The sequence below is a fragment of the Erpetoichthys calabaricus genome, chromosome 2 (assembly GCF_900747795.2).
Source record: "Erpetoichthys calabaricus chromosome 2, fErpCal1.3, whole genome shotgun sequence".
NCBI classification, from domain to species: domain Eukaryota; kingdom Metazoa; phylum Chordata; class Cladistia; order Polypteriformes; family Polypteridae; genus Erpetoichthys; species Erpetoichthys calabaricus.
This window is the reverse complement of record NC_041395.2, coordinates 145,639,879-145,661,138: the sequence shown is the minus strand read 5'-3', so window position 1 is coordinate 145,661,138 and position 21,260 is coordinate 145,639,879. Positions and strand designations below refer to the sequence as shown.

At 36.8% G+C, this 21,260-nt stretch overlaps 1 protein-coding gene across 1 annotated transcript; it reads right to left on the bottom strand.

The window, feature by feature from the left end:
- Window positions 1-575: 575 nt before the first annotated feature.
- Window positions 576-8,430, bottom strand: LOC127526851 (spermatogenesis-associated protein 16-like). Its single transcript, XM_051923998.1, has 2 exons — window positions 8,350-8,430; window positions 576-1,714 (listed from the first exon to the last, which is right to left on the bottom strand). Exons 1-2 carry the CDS (start codon window positions 8,419-8,421, stop codon window positions 1,502-1,504), a joined length of 285 nt encoding a protein of 94 aa, XP_051779958.1. The 5' UTR covers window positions 8,422-8,430; the 3' UTR covers window positions 576-1,501.
- Window positions 8,431-21,260: the final 12,830 nt, after the last annotated feature.

The following is a 21,260-nucleotide window of genomic DNA, read 5'->3' as shown; positions in this document are numbered from 1 at the left end:
ACTACATGCTGTCTCAGGAAAGTGAACTGTATCAGGCGGGACCCCAGCCACCCTGCACTGTCACTTTTCACCCCCCTCCCATCTGGGAAGCGACTAAAGTCCATTCGGACGCGCACCTCCAGTTTCAGGAACAGTTTCTACCCAACTGCAATCAGACTCATGAACAATCAGTAACCTTGTGTCACCTTCACTGCTACCTGCACATGTACTTCTATCACTGTCTTTATTTATTCCTAGGATTCTGGTTTTATTAATTTACTTATTTATATTCATTTATTTATTGTGTGTGGGTTTTTTTTGTCTATGTTCACTGTCTGCAGGGGCACATGCAAGCAAGCATTTCATTGTACATAGAACTTGTACTTGTACACATGACAATAAAGAATTGAATTGAATTGTGACATTCTAGGAGATAACGCTCCCTACTAGACACAGTCGTATTCACTGTTTTATTACTATTTTCTTCACTCTGTTAAAATTAACAAATTAATACGCATGTATATTGAAATTGTCAATATTGTGATTAATTCAATTTCAAATTTAAATTCAGTTTTTTTATTGTCTCAGGAGGAAATGTGGATGTTTGCAGAGAAACCAAGACATCACATTAAAAACACATCAGACATCAAGTCAAACATCAAATATTTTTCTTTAACATTATCACACTTTTCCTAAAGCTTAGTGAGAAGATCCCATTTTTTCAGTCCAGGGACCCTTTTTTTTTTTTGCTACGGTTGCCCACTGGGCTTCCAGAGACCAGCCCACCCATCACTACACTTCAATTAGCTCTGGTCAGGCAGAGAAGGTGCACAAAGCAGTAACTTCATTGCAGTCTTTGGTGCCTTCCATTGCTTTGATTTGTTTCACTCCATTCTGACTGAGATGAGCAGGAAAAGGAAGCCAGCGATTGGTGATATCTCATCTTCTTCCATCAATACAGGCCATGTCAAAAAAGAAGCACTGCCCAGCAAGCAGATGGATGGTGTTATGAGAATGCTGCTGACACTTTTTAGAAATGGAAGTGGGGGATCATAATTCAAGCAAACAATTTTTTCCTGCAAGTTTGTGAGACATTTCCTTGTTTCACTTTAACCTTTATCGGCAATTCTGCTGACTAATGAGTATAAAATGTTTTGATAAGGAAGACAAGATTAATTTGACAAAGTCTGATCTGAAGGGGATGTTTTGTTCGCTTTATTGAGAGCCGAGGAAGGCCTTGTAACACTGTCAACAAAAGTAATTCGAAATTTGACTGCAACAGCATCGGTAGTTCAGAAATGCCAGTTAATCCCCTAAATGATGAATGTTTGAATATTTCTTTATATCTTTCTTCACTTCTTATCTGGGGCAAGGAGTAGGAGACCGTATCTCAGAGTAAACAGGAAAGAAATCTAAATAAAAATGAAGCCAAGTTCCTAAAGTCCATTTATTTCTGCCAGCTAAGACTAATGATGTGCACGGACTTCTTGCTAAAGATGAGCCTTTGTGAGGGGACGCCTCATTAATTTGAAGACAGTCCTTTGTTGTCCTGACTGTCAGGCTGCAAGTGTATTAATGTCCTCTCTGCCGTCTTTGACACTTCTGCTGGTGTTGCCTGGTAGCTCAGAGTCAGAGGCCTGTTGTCTTTTGCTTTCTGCTGCTGCTCTTTAGACCTTTTGTTTTTTTGGGTGAAATCCTCTTCTATTTGGTAAATGAAGTCCTCAATTAATCCAACCTGGAAACAGAAAAACATACAGTAAGAAAAAAAAAAATTATTTAAAATATTTTCCACTTTGACACACACATTTCTTTTTTTTTTTAAAGTGGAACATCTGGACTCCACTGTCCTCTTGATAAGAAAAAAGAAACTTTCAATATTAAAACTTCCCTTTGGGACTTAATTACTTTTTACGTTTAGGAATATGCAGAAGCTCTTTCATTCATTTTTGAGGACCCGTGGCTAGAGGGAATTTATTGTAACAATATTCATAAATGGCAGAGAAAAACAGTGGCTTTAAAAGGAATGCATGATTAAGAAATTAATCTAAGGCAAGGTTTTCGGTTATGAAAGCATGCAGGAAGAGAACAAAGGACAGGCGTGTGCATGCAAGATGCTTGCAGAGAGAATAATGAGTATTCTACTTTCCCATGGCAAGAACTATTTTTCTATTAAATCAAAATGTACTTCTGAATAAATGTGTTTCCTTGTGAAATATCATGCACTGGGGGATTAATGTTCAGTGTAAAAATAAGCTGCATAGGAAGCGATTCCCGTATGACTTTCCATCTCTGCTTTCTGTATGATCTCTGCTTTCCCATTTTTAAATCTGTTTAAATGTTAGATATACAATATATAATGATTTAATCACCTAATGTTTAGTTTAGCATTCAAAGCTCATATGTACAAGCATTTGTGCCCACTACAAAGTTTTGAACTACATTTTGAAAGTCATGCTATTTTTATTTAATTGTCATCAGAAGTGGAGCCCTGAGCCCACAGACTGTGCTGCATTTCAACGGGAGAAGCTTGTTAGACATATCTGATTCTACTAAGGCATTTGGAAAGGTGGGCCTTACAGTGAATAAAAGCCTGAGCTGCTTATAGACTGGGTAGCAGAAAATCGTGGGCAAATGAGGGATCAAAAACCAGTCACTCTTCTATTGGCAATATATGGGGCTAGCGTCACAATATAGACAAGCAAGAAAAGTGATAAAATCTGTACAGTGGCAAGATTCTGAAAAAGATGTCTATGCCAGTACCTGGATACACACTTCATTTATATTCAAGCCTTCTTTTTCTGTGTCATGATCAAAGAGAGCTAGAGCCTGTTCTAATTTAAATGGGGGGCCGCCTGTCCTAAGCTGGAAGGCACTGCATGATGCAAACAAATTACAGTAAATCTGAATATAACTCCACATGAAAACCACATAAACAGGTTGTGACTGGTCTGGGGTGCTGAACTCTTCATTCCTACCACGTCAACTGTAATGGCCAGTGACAAATCCACCTTGAACCATCAGTGTGGACTGTCCATAACTGAAGACCAAGTAAGGAGACAACTGAGGAAGCTGCACACAGGAAAAGCTATGGGATCAGATTCAGTCAGTCCTTGAGTTCTTAAGGCTGGTGCTGACCAACTTTGTGGTGTCCTCTGTCACCTATTCAGTCTGTCCTGAAGGCTTCAGAAACTGCCACTGCCATGGAAAACATCCTGCATTGTTCCTGTTCCAAAGAAGGCAGGTAACTCTTCACCTAATGACTACAGACCAGTGGCACTTACATCTCACATCACAAACACCTTTGAGAGACTGTTCCTGGATTGTATGAGTCCTCTTGTGGTAGACTATCTGGACCCACTGCAGTTTGCACATAGGGCAAAGATTGGAGTGGAGGATGCAATTATATGTCTGCTTTATAAGGCTGATTCTCACCTGGATAAAACTGGCAGCACTGTGAGGATTATGATTTTTGATTTCTCCAGCACCTACCATCTAGCCATCCCTGTTAAGGGGTAAACTCAGAGACTTAGAGGTTGATGAGCCTGTGGAGTCCTGGATAATGGACTATCTGTCAGGCATACTGTAGTTTGTGAGACTCAAGGTCTGTGTTTCTGATATGGATGTGAACAGCACTGTGGCACCAAAAGGAACAGTCCTGTCTCCTTTTCTCTTTACTTTATACACCTCAGACTATAAACATAACATCAGGTTATGTCACTTGCAGAAATTCTCAAGATGATTCTGCACTTGTGGAGTGTATTGATAAAGGGGGATGAGAGAGACTACAGGGGTCTGGTGGAAAAGTTTATTTCTTGATGCAAAGAGAATTGTCTGCATCTTAACATCAGCCAAACCAAGGAACTGGTTATTGACTTTTGACACACCAAAGAGCCTTTATATTCGGTCACTTTTCAAGGACTCCTACAAGTACTTGGGGGTCTACATTAATAACAGGTTGGACTAATCTCAGAATACAGAGGAACTATATAAGATAGGACAGAGCAGGATCTTTTTCATTAGGAGATTATGTTCCTTTAACGTGGGAAGTGATATCTTTCACATCTTCTATAACTCTGTGATGGCCAGGGTGATTTTCTATGCTGTGGTGTATTGAACTGGTAACATCACTTCAAGAGAGGCCCACCAAATCAACAAGCTAATTAAAAGGGCAGGCTCAGTTATAGGATGGACTCTGGGAATTAAAACAAAACTCATTGCTATTATGAACAATGCTGCACATCCTCTCTCTGACACACTAACACTGAGTACTTTCAAGTACTTTTTAATTTTCCTGCTTTACAGTGATTAGTGTGTGTTCAAACCAAAGTGTGCGTGTGTATATTTATTTACTTTGCCTATTTATGTATTTATTTATTTAAAGAGCTTCTGTAAATAGCTACATTTCCTCCTAGGCACTAATAAAGATCTGTCTATCTATCTACAGTTAGGTCTATAGGTATTTGGACAGTGACACAGTTTTCATAATTTTGGTTCTGCATGCCACCACAATAGATTTGAAATAAAGCAATCATTATGTAACTGAAATGTAGTCTTTCAGGTTTAATTTAAGGGGCTTACCAAAAATATTGTATGAGCAGTTTATGACATTTTCATACACAGTCCCCCTATTTTCAGGGGCTCCAAAGTATTTGGACATTTGACTGATAAGATGTTTCATAGACAGGTGGAAGCAGGTCCCTCATTATTTCATTAACCACTAAGCAGGTAAATGGGTTGGAATTGATTCCAAGTGTGGAATTTACATTTGGAAGCGGTTACTGTGAACTCTCAACATGAGGTCCAAAAAGCTGTCCATGCAGGTAAAAACAGTTCATCATTAGGCTTAGAAAACAAAACAAACCAACCAGAGAGAGAGCAGAAACACTTCGAATAGTCAAATCAACCATTTGGTACATTCTTTAAGAGAAGGAACACACTGGTGAGCTCAGCAACTCCAGAAGGCCTGGAAAACCACAGAAGACAACTGTGCTGGATGACTGCAGAATTCTGTCCTTGGTAAAGAAACCCCTTCACAACATTTAGCCAATCCAAGAACACTATCCAGGAGGTAGACCTATCATTGCCAAAGTCTACAATCAAGTGAAAACTTTATGAAAGTAAAGATAGAGGGCTTACCACAAGGTACAAACCACTGATAAACTTCAAGCAAAGGAAGGACAAATTAGATTTTGACAGAAAACATTTTTTTAAAGCCTGTCCAGTTCTGGAACAATTTTCTTTGGACAAAGGAAATCAAGATCAATATATACCAGAATGGTGGAAAGAGAAGAGATTGGAGAAGGGAGGAAATGACTCATGATCCGAGAAATCATAATCATGAAAGATGATGGAGGCATCATGGATGACTGCAAATGGAATTCAGTCAGTAGTGTTTATTGATGTTATGACTGCTGGCAGAAGTAGTGGGACGAACTCTGAAGTGTACAGGGCTATACTGTCTGCGTAAATTCAGCAAAATGCTGAAAAACTGCTAGAATGACGTTCCACAGTACAGATGGACAATGAGTCAAAACATACTGTGAAAGCAAACCAAGTCCAATTGGACATGCAATTCACTTGGTGAAGATAAAATTGGTGGCAGTAAGTCCAAGCAGCAACTAAAGAAAGCTGCACTAAAGGCCAGGCAAAGTATCACATGATGGCCATGGGTCTCATACTTCAGGCAGTCATTGGATTTTCAACCAGATATTGAAAATGATCATTATATTTATGATTATGTTAGTCAATGTATGGAGGAATGATAAACAGAGAAGCACAACTCTAAGTGTGTTCTTTTGAAGATTTGTGGTAGAATTTTTACAATGACAATACCAGATATGGTATAGATATTTAAGATTTAGAGACACTTGCAGTTATCAGAGCTGTGGAAATTAATTAAAATTTCAAGATTTTTTGTTAGAGTATATCCATACTTACTGAAGAATTTGGATGTACCCATTAGAAAAGGAAAAAAGACTACTATTGGTTTATTACAAAGGTCTTAATTTTCTCATACTTAAAGCAAAATCATTGTAATTTGATAAACTAACTGAAGAATCATTTGGGGCCTTCTTTAATATGACAAGTCCATGTATAGGCAACAAAAAGTCATCCTTCTTTAGGAGAGGAGTGGGTAACCTCACCACACTTTCTAATACTCATCATGTATGACTTTTTGTTTGCCAGCATGGCGGAATTATCAATATCCATCTCTGGCATGGATTATGTTGTTGACTATGCCTTTCTGCTATTGAAGCTAGAACACCAGGCCTAATTAAAAAAGTGGTGTGAACAATTGATGAAAAGTAAAAAAAATAAAATAAAGTTCTAGTGCTGCACTCAAATTGATACTGTAAATCAGATCTGCCTGTTAAACGTTACTGTGTTCGTGTGAGCCCATTATACCAGAATCTCTGTCACTTCAATACTAATTTGTACCTGTTATTAATTACAATGTGCACCAAGCCAGATAAGTCCCTTAAATAAGTTCGAGTAGTGTGCACCTCTTGGCTGAGGGCATTTTATTTATGCCAGGGTGAAGGGGGGCTCCCCTATATGCTAAGAATCATAGGGACACTGCACCTTTAGCAAGATTACGGTGGTGTTCGTTCTTTACTTGAAGGGTGATCTGCTAGAGACAACTGGGACCCTGAAGTTTTTAAAGGGGCAGAATGTACAGAGGCAAGTCTGGGGGTCAGGCCCTTTTAATTTAGAATTCAGTGCCTCCAGTTTTGATAAAAATGCCCCCACAACTCAGCTATGACTTCTTTTTTGATTTACAACATCACATTTTTCCAAAGAGCTGGAAAACACAGAGCTGGGTTGAAGCAAATGGCAGCTTTCTTATGAGGTGGCAGTAACGGCCCGGAATTTTTGGAGTATTTAGATTAAAAAAGGTGTATGTTTTTGTGTTGGAACAAATTTAAACAGAATGTTGATGTCAGAGGTATGTTATCCACTCTCTGATATCATAAAGAAATCACTGGCACTGACTGCACTCAAACATGAAGTCTAGATGTTTTAGGTATAGCGAGAACTTATGCATTTTCAAGCTGTTTCAAATATTCTATACATATGGTACATATTGTAAAATTGAGGAAATGTAGCTTTTTGATTATATTTATATCCCAGAATATGAAATAGCATAAACTGACACATTATCAGCACAAACACAATATATTTTTAGAAAAGAGAGAAATCCTGTGGCATGGAAAAAGACGTGCTGTGTTAGATCATAATATGCAATTACGGTGTCACAACAAAAGATCTTACCACATAAGGAGCTTCTTATACTGTGTGCCTTTGTGCATGCAGTCAAGAGCCTATCCATCAGAACCTGGTCTACACTCAATGAAATTCTGCAGCAATTTATCAGACAAGTAAGAGAAGGCCTGTGGCATCATAAAGAAGAAGACGTCCCAGCCCAATTTTAACCCTGGATAAAAAAGTCTTAAGACTGTAACTGTATTGTGGTTTAATTTACTGTTTATTGTCATGTTTCATGGACAGCAGAATTAAACAGGTGGGATGATGTTCAGATTGAGTCGCCATACAGAACCTGTGATTGTCACTACGTGAACCTTAGCTGGAGTGTCTTCTTCACTTTATGAACACAGTATCTGAAGTGGATGGCAAAATGGGTACAACATTTGTCTCGCAGCTCCAAGGACGTTGACTTTTGGCTTGGTCATGTTCTAGTTGGAGTTTGAATGTTCACCCAATTGTTTCTGTAAAGTTTCCAAAGGTTTTCTGGATTTTGTTTTTATCCACAAGCCAAAAATACACTAGCTAGGTTAACTGAACCAGAGTCACTGTGTGTGTTTAAATTTCAGTGCACCCAGCTTTGGACTGGCATCCCAATTGGAGTTGCTCTTTACTTGTACCCAGTTTATGTAATATGTCATGAGCCTGCTAAGAAATAGATGGATACATTTGAATTGTATAGCAGAGTGGCACAATCACTAAAGGGTGTTAAATAAGGTCAGAGATTAGTTAGCCGTTAGGAAAGAGCAACAGCAGCATGAAACTAATGAAGAAAAATTCAGTTAATTCCCCACCAAAAAATAAAAGTGAACAATGCAATATTTCAGGTATTGAGCTTTGACAAGGCAACATTCATACTTATGAAAAGTGATGATTAGCATCCTTTGTAATTCGTACCAATCAATTTTCGTGATGGCAAGGCTTCTAATCATGTGAATTAAAATGGGATTACACTGTAGCCTAAATGAACACGGGCTGCATGACTTGACACTGAGTCATATTTTGATAACCATCTTTTTGACACTTTCTTGAAAAATATATATGCATACATTTTATGATAAAACCCCCCATCCTGTTATTGGGTGCATTTTTCTTTCCTAGCCTCACCTTTTGCATTTCATTCCACACACATTCTTTATCACTCAAGCTTCTTCCAAGGGTGTCTGTGATGTCTGCCATTAGCACATGCAGCTGTAGTAGGGAGATAAAAAATTATCAGCATTGGATTCATACACTGAAATGACTTCTCTAAATACACAGATTAAAACCTAATTAAAAAAGCATTTGTATGGTGATGATTTTATTACTCATTCTTTATAAAATACAGACTGTCGTCTTGTTATTTTCCCATTGTTTAAAAAGCCACGCATGTCTAAATAATAAAGATACATATATATCTATTTATTTTACAAACAAGTGATAAAATGAAAAGCTTGCCAGTCCGGAATTCAACATAATCACAAAAAAAGTATATTAATCCTTACTGTCGAACAAGAGTACTATTATCTCAGAATTACTTGTCTCCCAGAATCACTCCGATAGCAGGTTTGTTCCTTTAAATATTCTCTTCTGGTATGTGATATGGTCGCTTCCATCTGTAAGTGCAATCCAGAGCTGGCCAACTCAATAAATCAACAAGACAGCGGCTGATTATCACACCGAGCGGAGTAGTTTAAGACCTATCACAACAGACCTGCTTTGAGCTTCCTAAATCCACGGTGAAGTGTACATGAGTAGCTCTTCTTAACCCCTTCAGTGCTGGGGAAAACAGTACTCAATGGAGCGTCACTTTTTTTGTAAAAGGAAAGGGCATCATGTGACAAAATGATACTGCTTGGTGCATCTGCTATTATTTTGTGGTGGCTGGGCAGATAAACTGTATTTGGAAACACTTTGTGCACAAATCAGTGGTTCCACATAAATAGTACAAGAAGTCCAAAGGACCTGGCATATGGCATATCAAGAGCTTTACTAGCATTTGTTATTCCCTCATGAAAAAGTGAACTATTTAGGACAGTGGTCTCAAACTCCAGTCCTGGAGGGCCGCAGTGGCTGCAGGTTTCCATTCTAATCCTTTTCTTAATTAGTGTCCTGTTTTTGCTGCTAATTAACTTCTTTTGCATTCATTTTAATTGACGTGCTCTTGAAGACTCAGACCCCTAAATTGTTTCTTTTTCCTTAATTTAGCAGCCCATCAATAATGAGATACAAAATGAGCCAAAACATGACTAGCAAACCGTGTTCATCATAGAATATCTGAAAATAAAGAACGGTGAAGGTCTCAGGAATGTTGATCTACTCATGGCCCCAAAACATTTTACCAGTGCACTTAGAAAAATGAAAATCAACAACTTCAGAAATGTCTGCTATTGCACAATGAGAGCAGCAACAAGCCATGGCAACTGGTTGGAGTGAAATTGGTTGGAGTTTGACTTAGTTGGTCTTCTGTTGGCTCACTCACTTCACATTTCATTTCTGTTTGGGTGCCAGTTAAGGAAAGAAACAAAACAATTCAGAGGAACGATGAAGAAATTCAGGAGAAGAAATCTTAAAAAACAAATCAAACAAAATGAAAGAAAAAGGAGATAATTAGCTGCAAAAACAGGTCACTAATTAAGAAAAGGGTTAGAATAAAAACCTGCAGCCACTGCAGCCCTCCAGGACTGGAGTTTGAGACCATTGATTTAGGGGTTTAGGTCAGAATTAAAAACTAGTGCGGTCTGGGTAACAAACTGGTGGACAATTCATAATTTTTAGAAAGCAAAATGAATCACCCATTAAAGAAGTATCATTAAAGCACATTAAGTATGTGATATATAGTATCATGACTTATTATGTACTAAGGAAACAAACAATGAATGTTTGCAATAGGTCTACGAAACTGACAAAAATGGGAAACATGTCTCCAGAATGGTCAAGTTTAAATATTCTTAATAACTTCAGTTTTCTACTAATAAAATAAGCAGTAACAAATGCACATACTGGGAAGGCCAACCTCACACAAGTAGTCAATGGCAGGCATGGCATCTGTCAGAGTATAGCAAGATATACAATAAGGGGAACGGCTTACAAGTTTTGCACAGTTAATGAGCACACAAGACATAACAGCCACAGAAATGTTCATGCATGATTTATAATGAAGACTATAATGGGTATAATATGGTACAGTATATACAGTTAGGTACCATTGCCAACAATAAGAAAAAAACAAATAAAAGTCAAAAAAATTTAACAATAACAACAACAGCAACACAAAGATCACATAATAACAAGATGTTTCAGTCTAATCTGTAACCTAGAATAAATGGCAGATTGCACCATTCTGTTTTTCCCATTTTACTTATGGAGAGTTAGAAATTAGCTTGTTTTTTATCTTTTTTTGTATTCTCTCTTTGTTTGTCCATTACCTCATCGTAAATGATATTTACTTAACAGCCTTTAACTGAACAGGCATGCAGCCCAGGTTTTGGGTGGGTGAGCCAAACAGGGCTGGTGCATATGAAGCGGGTCTAAAGCTTCAGGGACTGTTACTGATTCTTCCTTTATAGGTGGCGGATACAGATTGTTTTGTTCTCCCTTGGTGGTTGACAGTGTAGACTAAGATGAAAAAATTTTTTTTTTGCCTTCCTGACACATCCCTGCCAAGGGGAAAAAATAAGAATGTCACAAGCTCAACTGATAAAAGAAACCAGGCATTTTCCAATGAAAATTTCCAGTAAAAAAGTAATCTCTGGAAGTGAAATGGGAAGAAGAACTCCAAAGTGTAAAATCTATAAGGTGCCATTCAACAAAATGATCTGAGCAATGAATCTCTCTACTCTTAATTGACAAATATGCTGCCTTGGTGGTTTTAGAAGGCTTGTTATTAGTCCTGGAATATTTTCTACAGAATATTGCTAGCGAAAGTTGAGGATAAGAAACTAGTCAGGCTTACCATTAAATGCAATCATGTTGAGTCAGGGGTGATTGGGGTCATTGTTGAAAACTGAAGTGATTTTTATATCAGACAACTTTCACAGTTCATGTTCATAATGGAGGTTTCCTATCTATTATGTATTTGGGATAAGAGTCTCTACTTTTTAACGAAATCTTATTTTTTATTGTTCTGTATTCAAACTAGTTATACTTTGAATACAAATGTGAGGAAGAATAGCAATTAAATGATGCAGTTTGTGCCCACCATGGACAGACTCAATAGCGAAGCCATTTCTTTCTCACCTGTCATGTATGGCTTATGTCATAGCCTAAAAAGTATCAGCAATAGGTGATAACTGAGGTTTATCTTGTGCTCAGGAGAAGCACTGTATTTTTCTTATTCAAACTGCAGTTTCTTGTTGAAAAAATTGCTAATGGGCAGCACAGTGGGATCATGGGTAGCACTGCTATCTAACAGATCCAGCATGCTGGGTTAGCTCCCACCCCTTGACCCCTTGATTTAAACAAGTTTGAGAATGATATGCCATATTGTTAGATCTACTCACTGCTTCACAACAGGGGTGTATATACGTGATGTCAGAGCTAAGAACTGGCCAACTGTGTCTGTACAACATTACTGAGGGAACAGACCCACGATAGTGCCACCAATTAAGTAACTTTAATGAAAGTGTTCAGAATGATTTCTTTTTAGGATATCAGTATTCCATCAAAAAAGATAGCATTGTCCTTTATGATTTGTTAGTCCAGGCATTATCTCATCGGGTGTACCTTTTCTGCTTAGAACCAAAAGCTTTAGGTAAATGATGTCCAAATTTTGCATTATGGACTTCAACTTATTCATTTGTTGAATTTGTGTTTACCATGGCACTGCTCTGATGGCCAGGAACATATCCCATCAGCATCAACATGCAAGTGAACAGCACCTTTTACACAATTTAGTAACAAACTGATGGGTGTAGAATATATGTGAACAAATCTGAGTAAAGAATCCCAAGAAAGTCACACTGCCAATTTCTCAGAAGAAGATGCAGTATAATTTCAAGGATGTCTCAGGCTATTTTATTTAAGTGAACCCATTGTTAAGTGATATATAAAATGTTTAGTTTCATAGTTTAATTGAAACTTGTTTCTTTTATATGGTTAAACATTATAACATACATAAAAATCATGCAGATTTTTAAATTCAAGTCAAGAAAGAAACCATTGAGACCATTTATCTAGGAAAAAAGTCCACTGCTGTGTACTTGACTGAACTTTTCATCCGCAAGTGAAGACAGCAGTCCACTTCTGAATAATGTTGAGATGTGGTAAAAATTGGGGGTGTTTTGGACAAGTTTCCTACAGTTTTCATACAGCTCAAATAATTTTGAATCTGTTGTATTTTTGCTGGAAGATATCAACATATGTCCTAGAAATTTCACATGGTGTAAGTCATTTACTTCAACCCTTAACTTTATTTTTCACATAATTTGGAAATATAAAGTTAATGCATAGCAGAGAGTCGCCAAGGCACACTGCAAAGTTCAACTAAATTTTGAACATTTAACAGGCACCTAAAACTGATGTTATTATTTGCCTTTGGTCTTATAATTCTTGTGGTGCTTTTCTTAATTGCACCCAGTTAATGGACATGGAGATACACAACTGGATGATTGCCATGTCCAAATGATAATGTTTTATTCATTTGCAAAATGGAAACTTCATCAACATGTTTAAACATATTAGTAGTTAGGATATAGGATTTGTTGCTGCTACTTAATGAGTTACCTCTAAAAATAAATGTCTATGTAAATAGTTTCAACTGATCTTGACCCAAATGGGTTACAAAACCATTACTTAAGATTTTGGGCATCTATTAATCCTGATCAAGCAAATAAAGAATGAGAGAAATTTAAGAAAACATAACACATCACTTATTGTAAATGAGAGAAAATGAAGCTAGCACATCACTGGAGTGATTGTCTAACAAAGATGAGTCCAAGAGACTGTCAGGGGTTTCAATACTAGATGCCAAAAATGCCTCAATTAGCTCCTCTACATCTAAAGTATCTCAGCTAGTTCCTTTCCAACTAAACATCAGCAACATTACCACTGAACTCTTAGATTTTTGATCTCCTTTGGTATTTGGTACACTTGATTTGCAATTGATCCCTGCAAACAATCATAGCAATGTCATTTTAGCTTTGTGCATTTGTAAATTCATTCCTTCATACCTAAAGCTTGTGATTGGTAAAGGATAAGGATAGAGATTGAGTGGTAAAAGAAAAACCTCATTCAAGGACATGGTTTCCACTTTACTAGTTCTACCTGGTACAATGTCGAACATCAATCCATAGCTACTCTACCCTCAACTGCTGAGAGTGAGCTATTCAATTTAACTCTGTTTAAGGTTCCAAATGCAAATTCCACACTTGGAATCAACTCCAGATCCAGATCTTCAGCCTGCTTAATAGTTAATGAAAGAATAAGGGACCTGTTCACGCCAGGCTATGGGACAGCTTGCCAATCATTTGTCCAAATACATTTGAGTCCCTGAAAATGGGGGGACCATGTATAAAATGGCTGTTCCTAAATGGCTCATAGGAATTAATTTTGTTAAACCTTTTGAATTAATGCTGAAAGCCTACACTTCAATCATGTAATTATTTCTTCATTTCAGATCCATTGAGTGGTAGTATATAGAGCCAAAATTATGAAAATTGTGTCACTGTCCAAATACTTATGGACCTAACTGTATATATGCTTCTCAGCCACACCTCTCATTCAATGAAGGGCAGCCTACTTTACCCTAACTGCGTTTTTTTTTAGTGGTCATAGTATTATCATCATGAAGAGGACTGACCATGTTTTTTGAGCACAGCCCTTTGTAACTAGTCTCATTACCTAAGCTACTTATGCTTTAAACAGGGGGGCCTTCCTAATGACACACCTGAAACTTTAACTGAGATGTGGCAAAAGCTCTTTTGGAAGGGGAGTCTCTTTAGATATACTGGGTGTTTTCAGTTAAACCTTTGGCCATCTGACTCAACTAACCACAATATTAATTGCCAGATCAACACATCATTCAATTACAGAAATCTTTTGGCCTTACACTGGATATCAGAGCCACAAGGTCCATTACTAACCTATTGTCAAAGGTTCACTAGTACCTGGCACATATTTCACTGTTTTATTTGAGCATGGTATCTACTACAGCCAAGTCATGGTGGTAGAGAAATCCAAATAGCAATGCACCACTCATATGTACAGTTAGGTCCATAAATATTTGCACAGAGCCATCTTTTTTCTAATTTTGGTTCTGTACATTACTACAATGAATTTTAAATGAAACAACTCAGATGCAGCTGAAGTGCAGACTTTCAGCTTTAATTCAGTGGGGTAAACAAAACGATTGCATAAAAATGTGAGGCAACTAAAGCGTTTTTTGAACACAATCCCTTCATTTCAGGGGCTCAAAAGTAATTGGACAATTGACTCAAAGGCTATTTCATGGGCAGGTGTGGGCAAGTCCGTTGCTATGTCATTATCAATTAAGCAGATAAAAGGCCTGGAGTTGATTTGAGGTGTGGTGCTTGCATGTGGAAGATTTTGCTGTGAACAGACAACATGCGGTCAAAGGAGCTCTCCTTGCAGGTGAAAGAAGCCATCCTTAAGCTGCAAAAACAGAAAAAACCCATCTGAGAAATTACTACAATATTATGAGTGGCAAAATCTACAGTTTGGTACATCCTGAGAAAGAAAGCAAGCACTGGTGAACTCAGCAACGCAAAAAGACCTGGACGTCCACGGAAGACAACAGTGGCGGATAATTGCAGAATCATTTCCATGGTGAAGAGAAATCCCTTCACAACAGCCAACCAAGTGAACAACACTCTCCAGGGGGTAGGCGTATCGATATCCAAGTTTACCATAAAGAGAAGACTGCATGAAAGTAAATACAGAGGGTGCACTGCAAGGTGCAAGCCACTCATAAGCCTCAAGAATAGAAAGGCTAGATTGGATTTTGCTAAAGAACATCTAAAACAGCTAGCACAGTTCTGGAAAAACATTATTTGGACAGGTGAAACCAAGATCAACCTCTACCAGAATGATGGCAAGAAAAAAGTATGGAGAAGGCATGGAACAGCTCATTATCCAAAGCATACCACATCATCTGTAAAACACGACGGAGGCAGTGTGATGGCTTGGGCGTGCATGGCTGCCAGTGGCACTGAGACACTAGTGTTTATTGATGATGTGACACAGGACAGAAGCAGCCGAATGAATTCTGAGGTGTTCAGAGACGTACTGTCTGCTCAAATCCAGCTAAATGCAGTCAAATTGATTGGGCGGCGTTTCATGATACAGATGGACAATGACCCAAAACATACAGCCAAAGCAACCCAGGAGTTTATTAAAACAAAGAAGTGGAAAATTCTTGAATGGCCAAGTCAGTCACCTGATCTTAACCCAATTGAGCATGCATTTCACTTGTTGAAGACTAAACTTCAGACAGAAAGGCCCACAAACAAACAGCAACTGAAAGCCGCTGCAGTAAAGGTCTGGCAGAGCATTAAAATGGAGGAAACCCAGCATCTGGTGATGTCCATGAGTTCAAGACTTCAGGCTGTCATTGCCAACAAAGGGTTTTCAACCAAGTATTAGAAATGAACATTTTATTTCCAGTTATTTCATTTGTCCAATTACTTTTGAGCCCCTGAAATGAAGGAATTGTGTTAAAAAAATGCTTTAGTTGCCTCACATTTTTATGCAATCGTTTTGTTCATCCCACTGAATTAAAGCTGAAAGTCTGCACTTCAACTGCATCGGAGTTGTTTCATTTAAAATTCATTGCGGTAATATACAGAACCAAAATTAGAAAAAAGTTGTCTCTGTCCAAATATTTATGGACCTAACTGTAGCTCTCAGATACAAATTAGGCAGAACTGTATTCTCTACTTTATGTCGACAAGCAAGAGTTCAGTCTTTAAGGGCTGTAACTTTCAGAACAACAAAAATATTCACAGTATTTACATAGAATATTTCCATACAAAAGTATATCTTAAAGTGCTTTATAAAAATAAAGGGAAAAATAGTATAAAAAATTAAAAACAGAATTAAAAGAATTCCTAATGGAGGTAAATGTAACTTAAATTAAAATTGAATTATTTTTTTGTAAATGTTCTTATTTTTAGTTAGAAAAGTGCCAATGAGCCTAAATAGACCCGTCACATACTACAATATCTACTGTAAATGAGAAGCTGTTTGATGATCTGAATGTACTCTTTTTCTGCTATGCCTGATTGTATTGCATCTATAATATTAAATATTTTTCTTCCAAATCCTTTATATTTTTTCAGTCCACTACTAAATTAATTCTGTAAATTCCCAGCAACCTCTTTCAAAAATGAACACTCTATATATCCCCTTGGGGATTAATAAAGTAAGTATCTATCTATCTATCTATCTATCTATCTATCTATCTATCTATCTATCTATCTATCTATCTATCTATCTATCTATCTATCTATCTATCTATCTATCTATCTATCTATCTATCTATCTATCTATCTATCTATCTATCGATCTAAGCTGTAGAAATGTTTGTGGAAAATATTTAAGACACTGCTGTCTTTAACATCATTTCAAGTGAAAACTGCAGCTCAGTGTAAGGAATCTTTTTTTGTAGAATATTTTTGTTATTTATATAGTGCATTTGAAATCTATGTGGTTAATGTTGAATGCTACAGTGACCCTTAGATTTAATAGCTTAAACAACTTTATGAACTGACCTGTAGTGCCTTTGTAAGTCTCTTAGCAATTAGTAAGCCGTTCTTCTGTTCACCACTAGTTTTGTCGCAATATCTCATAAATCATGTTGTATTGATCAAAGTTAATCTCCAAGCAGCCTAGTGCTAATTTATAGAAGAAAGGCAATTATAAAGTTTCATTACAATGTGTTCAAGTGTGCAGTCTTTGAAGATGTATGCATTCGTGAATAAATTAAAATGATCTTATATAATGTTAGTTTGTGTGTCTTAGCTGCTCAGATCAATTTATAGTTACTGGAAGCAGGAGACTAAACACACAAGACAGTGTAGGATGCAGATAACAAAGATACTGTATACGTGCACACACACACACGCACACACACGCACACACACACACACACTCAGCAAGTTTACAAACACCATGTGGTTTAGGGAGGTTAGGTAGAGTATTAAATGTTAAAAATGTTCTGTTTCACTTGGTTTGCCTAAGACAGCCATCGCAAACTTTACACTTAAGCCAGTGACTCTTCAGGCAAAAATGAAGTTGAGATGAAATTGAGAGAGAGATTTCTGCTACAATACAGTAGTAGTCAAAATAGAGTTTACATCTTCATCATTAATATTTATTGTAAAGACATTTCACGTGTAGCATCCTCAAAACTACTGATTTGCAATTCATTAATAATAACATGGAACTAAGTAACTCCTTTTTGCATCACTACAATTTTATCTTGCATTTTGTATCTGGTTTTGGGTCAAATTCTCAACCTGTCTTTTGTGATTTATTATTATACGCTGGATCTATGAACTGGACTGTAATCTTTTACAGTGAAATAAAGGTACAACTGAGGTAACATATGTCTTTTATTTTCCACAGTAGCTATATTCTTTAAATCCACCTGAGTGAGTAGACTGCACTAAATGAAATAAGATTCTCCTTGTTTATATGCACATAAACAAGTGATGAGGCTGGAACCTACTGTCAAACAATACATTCCATCCTATTACAGTGACATATAAACGTTTAGATATCCTGATTTCATAATCAAGACCTGGCTGACAAGCTTATCAGGTTTTGTTTTAAAAGGTTGTCTGATTCAAGGGTGTAGACCAATGGAATTGTTTTCTTTTGGTTTAATTCAAACTAGTAATGAGGCTATACCATGGTTTCTACCACTTACATTTTTTAAGAGGAATATGACATACTGAATTTTATTTCATGAATGTTACAACCAATCTCATCTTATGTTTATGGTTTTTGGATTACCTCATAGCCATACAATTCTGGAAATATAAAGTAAAATATAACTTAGTTATGATCAAGTTGATAAGGCATGTGAACCTCACCACTGTTGATTAATGTTACTCATCTGGGGGACTCGAAGCACTGTCACTTAATATGCCTCTTCTCCAGAATTAGAAATAATAATGTAGTTGCGCATTATTTAGAATGAAGATTACAGATACAGCATGGGGAACACTGTTACTTTGACTATAAATATTTTATAATTGTATAAATATATGGATTCTTAAAGTACATAACATTTTACTCGCCACTAAACTGTGGATAAAATTGCAGTGTTAAAAAACAAATCTCATAAAGTGAATAATATTTTACTTGCCACTAAACAGTGGATAAAATTGCAGTGTTAAAAAAAAATGAATCGTCACATCTTTCCAAATCAATTATAAATAACAAATTTTACAGAGGCGGCACGGTAGCGCATGTGGTAACGCTGCTGCCTTGCAGTTAGGATTCCCGGGTCCTCCCTGTGTGGAGTTTGCATGTTCTCCCCGTGTCTGCGTGGGTTTCCTCCGGTGCTCCGGTTTCCTCCCACAGTCCAAAGACATGCAGGTTAGGTGCATTGGCGATTCTAAATTGTCCCTAGTGTGTGCTCGGTGTGTGGGTGTGTGTGCCCTGCGGTGGGCTGGCGCCCTGCCTGGGGTTTGTTTCCTGCCTTGCGCCCTTGTGTTGGTTGGGATTGGCTCCAGCAGACCCCTGTCACCCTATAGTTAGGATATAGCGGGTTGGATAATGGATGGATGAAATTTTACTGAATGCATAAGCTGTGGTGCAACCAGTTGCCTTTACGACTTGTATATTTGACTAAATGGAGTCCACTTGTGGGTAATTATGTTTTTTATAGGACTTAAAAATAAACACACTTGTTTCTCTAAGGTTCTACACTCAGTCTTAACAAAAAGATCATTATAAAGAAAAGTGACTCTTTAAAGGAAATTAAGCTAAGATTGTTGGATAGCAACAATTGGAGCATAACAAAATGTCTAGGACAATAAAATGGATTAGTAGACAACAGTATGAAATATCTGCATTATAAAATTATCCTGTTGGAGTTGCAAAAAAAGAAGCAATAATAATATAATAAATAAGACAACATTTTGCGTTCCATTTAATTAAATTAATTGTTTGTGAAGTTAGCAATGCATACATTTTAAAGTAAAAAATATTAAAAGTTGATTAATACCAACTTATCTCAAAAAAAATCAATGCCACAGTTTTGCAAAACCTGTTGAGCTGAATCAGCCTAACCATTCTAAATAATTTGATTGTCAGTTAAATCGATTAAGTCATACCAACTTCAAATTTCAAGTTGTATTTATGTGTATGTGTGTGCGCAAATTTTACAGTTTTAAAAGTTACTTTTTGCAGATTGCTATAGAAAATTAAGAAAATACAATAATCATTTAATTTGAGAAGTACATTTTTAAAAGCAATATTGCATATTACAATATAGTATAAATATATAATTTAAAATAAATGATTTTATTCCTAATTTAGCAGGTCTAAAATGTGATCAGATTTTAAGGAAAAAGAAACACTTCAGTGGTTGCCAAAAATAGTTTTCTTGATAAAGTCATTTGTCAGTATATTGTTAGCAAGTAACTCATCAATACAGTATTTCTAAAACAAAACTCTGGTCAGTGTCCATTTTTAAACAGTATTTTGCCATAATATCCACTGTCGCTGTCAAGGTGGCAGGCAGTTGTATTAATTCTTGTTATTCTATTTATTAAAATTGTAGTAGTTGACATCAGTTCAACTGCAGAGGTTCAATGATTATTAAATGATCTGCTACCATGGCAAAAAAAACATGGTTTTCATGAATAATTGGAGTAATTTTGTTTTAAGTCTAGCATTTAGCCAAGACTATACATTGAAGTCTAACATATTATTCTATCAAAATGTTAATTCAACAAGTATTGTGCACTTCATTAGTTAATGATGTGCTTTTCAAGAGACAAAGCACAGATAACTTTGTAATAACAAAATTGGTGATTATATCATACAAGTATATGATATATATTACACTTCTACATTGCTGTGGTGAATGAAATAATCCATAGAACAACTTCTTAGGTACTGAATACATTTAGGTATCACGGGAAAATAAACCTGACATCATTATTTTTCCTTTAGTTTGGCCCAATTATTGTAGGAGACTCTCACATCAAGTAAAAGAAGCAACCTTGATTTTTTTGATCACCACGCTCTGTGTAATAATTGGCACAAGTGTAAAACCACCCATCTCCCTGAGAATACTATCCTCACCATGAAGTACAGTAGAGGCAGCACCATACTATGGGGATATTTCTGTATGGGAAGGCCTGAAAGAGTCTGTCTGCAAGACTCAGCAGATGATTCACACCTAGTAGTAATTTGAGCTATTAAATTTATACCACCAACACTACAGAAATGTTTCTAAAAACATGTCTATATTCAGGAATGATCCAGTCAGTAACTGCATCTCAAAAATTGAGAATATACAGATGAACTTTGCGATTCCTGGGTCCAGATATGCAAAGCTTATTCTTTCTTCTATACTATAAAATCTGTGGCCCCAAACTTCTTGACTCAATATTAGATATTTTCTATTTATCTTTATATATAATACGATACCGTGGCTGTTCGTTTGTCTGTCCAGGATTTTAAATCACCTGTAGCTCGTAAACTGTTTGACCTATTGACCTGAAATACATATACTATGTGATGTCTACTATCTGCTTTTGGGGTGATGATTGACCTCCAAGGTTATTTCTCTTTTTATTTTTATTTTATTTTATTGTAGAATCAACTCTCGGCAGCGGCCAGCAGCCGTGTGGCGCATGCGTACGGGCACTGTTCTCATCCCTACCACCTTCGCCGTCACTTCCCCTACCTCTTTATATCTTAAATCATTCTTGAGGCAGATTGAAGACTTAAGTGCCAGCTTAAGTGAAAAATTAAGGAAAATGTACTAAGTAATTGCAACACAAACACTGACTTAATCAGTTTTAATGCAAAAAGATGCAGACGAAAGAAGAGGAGAAGCG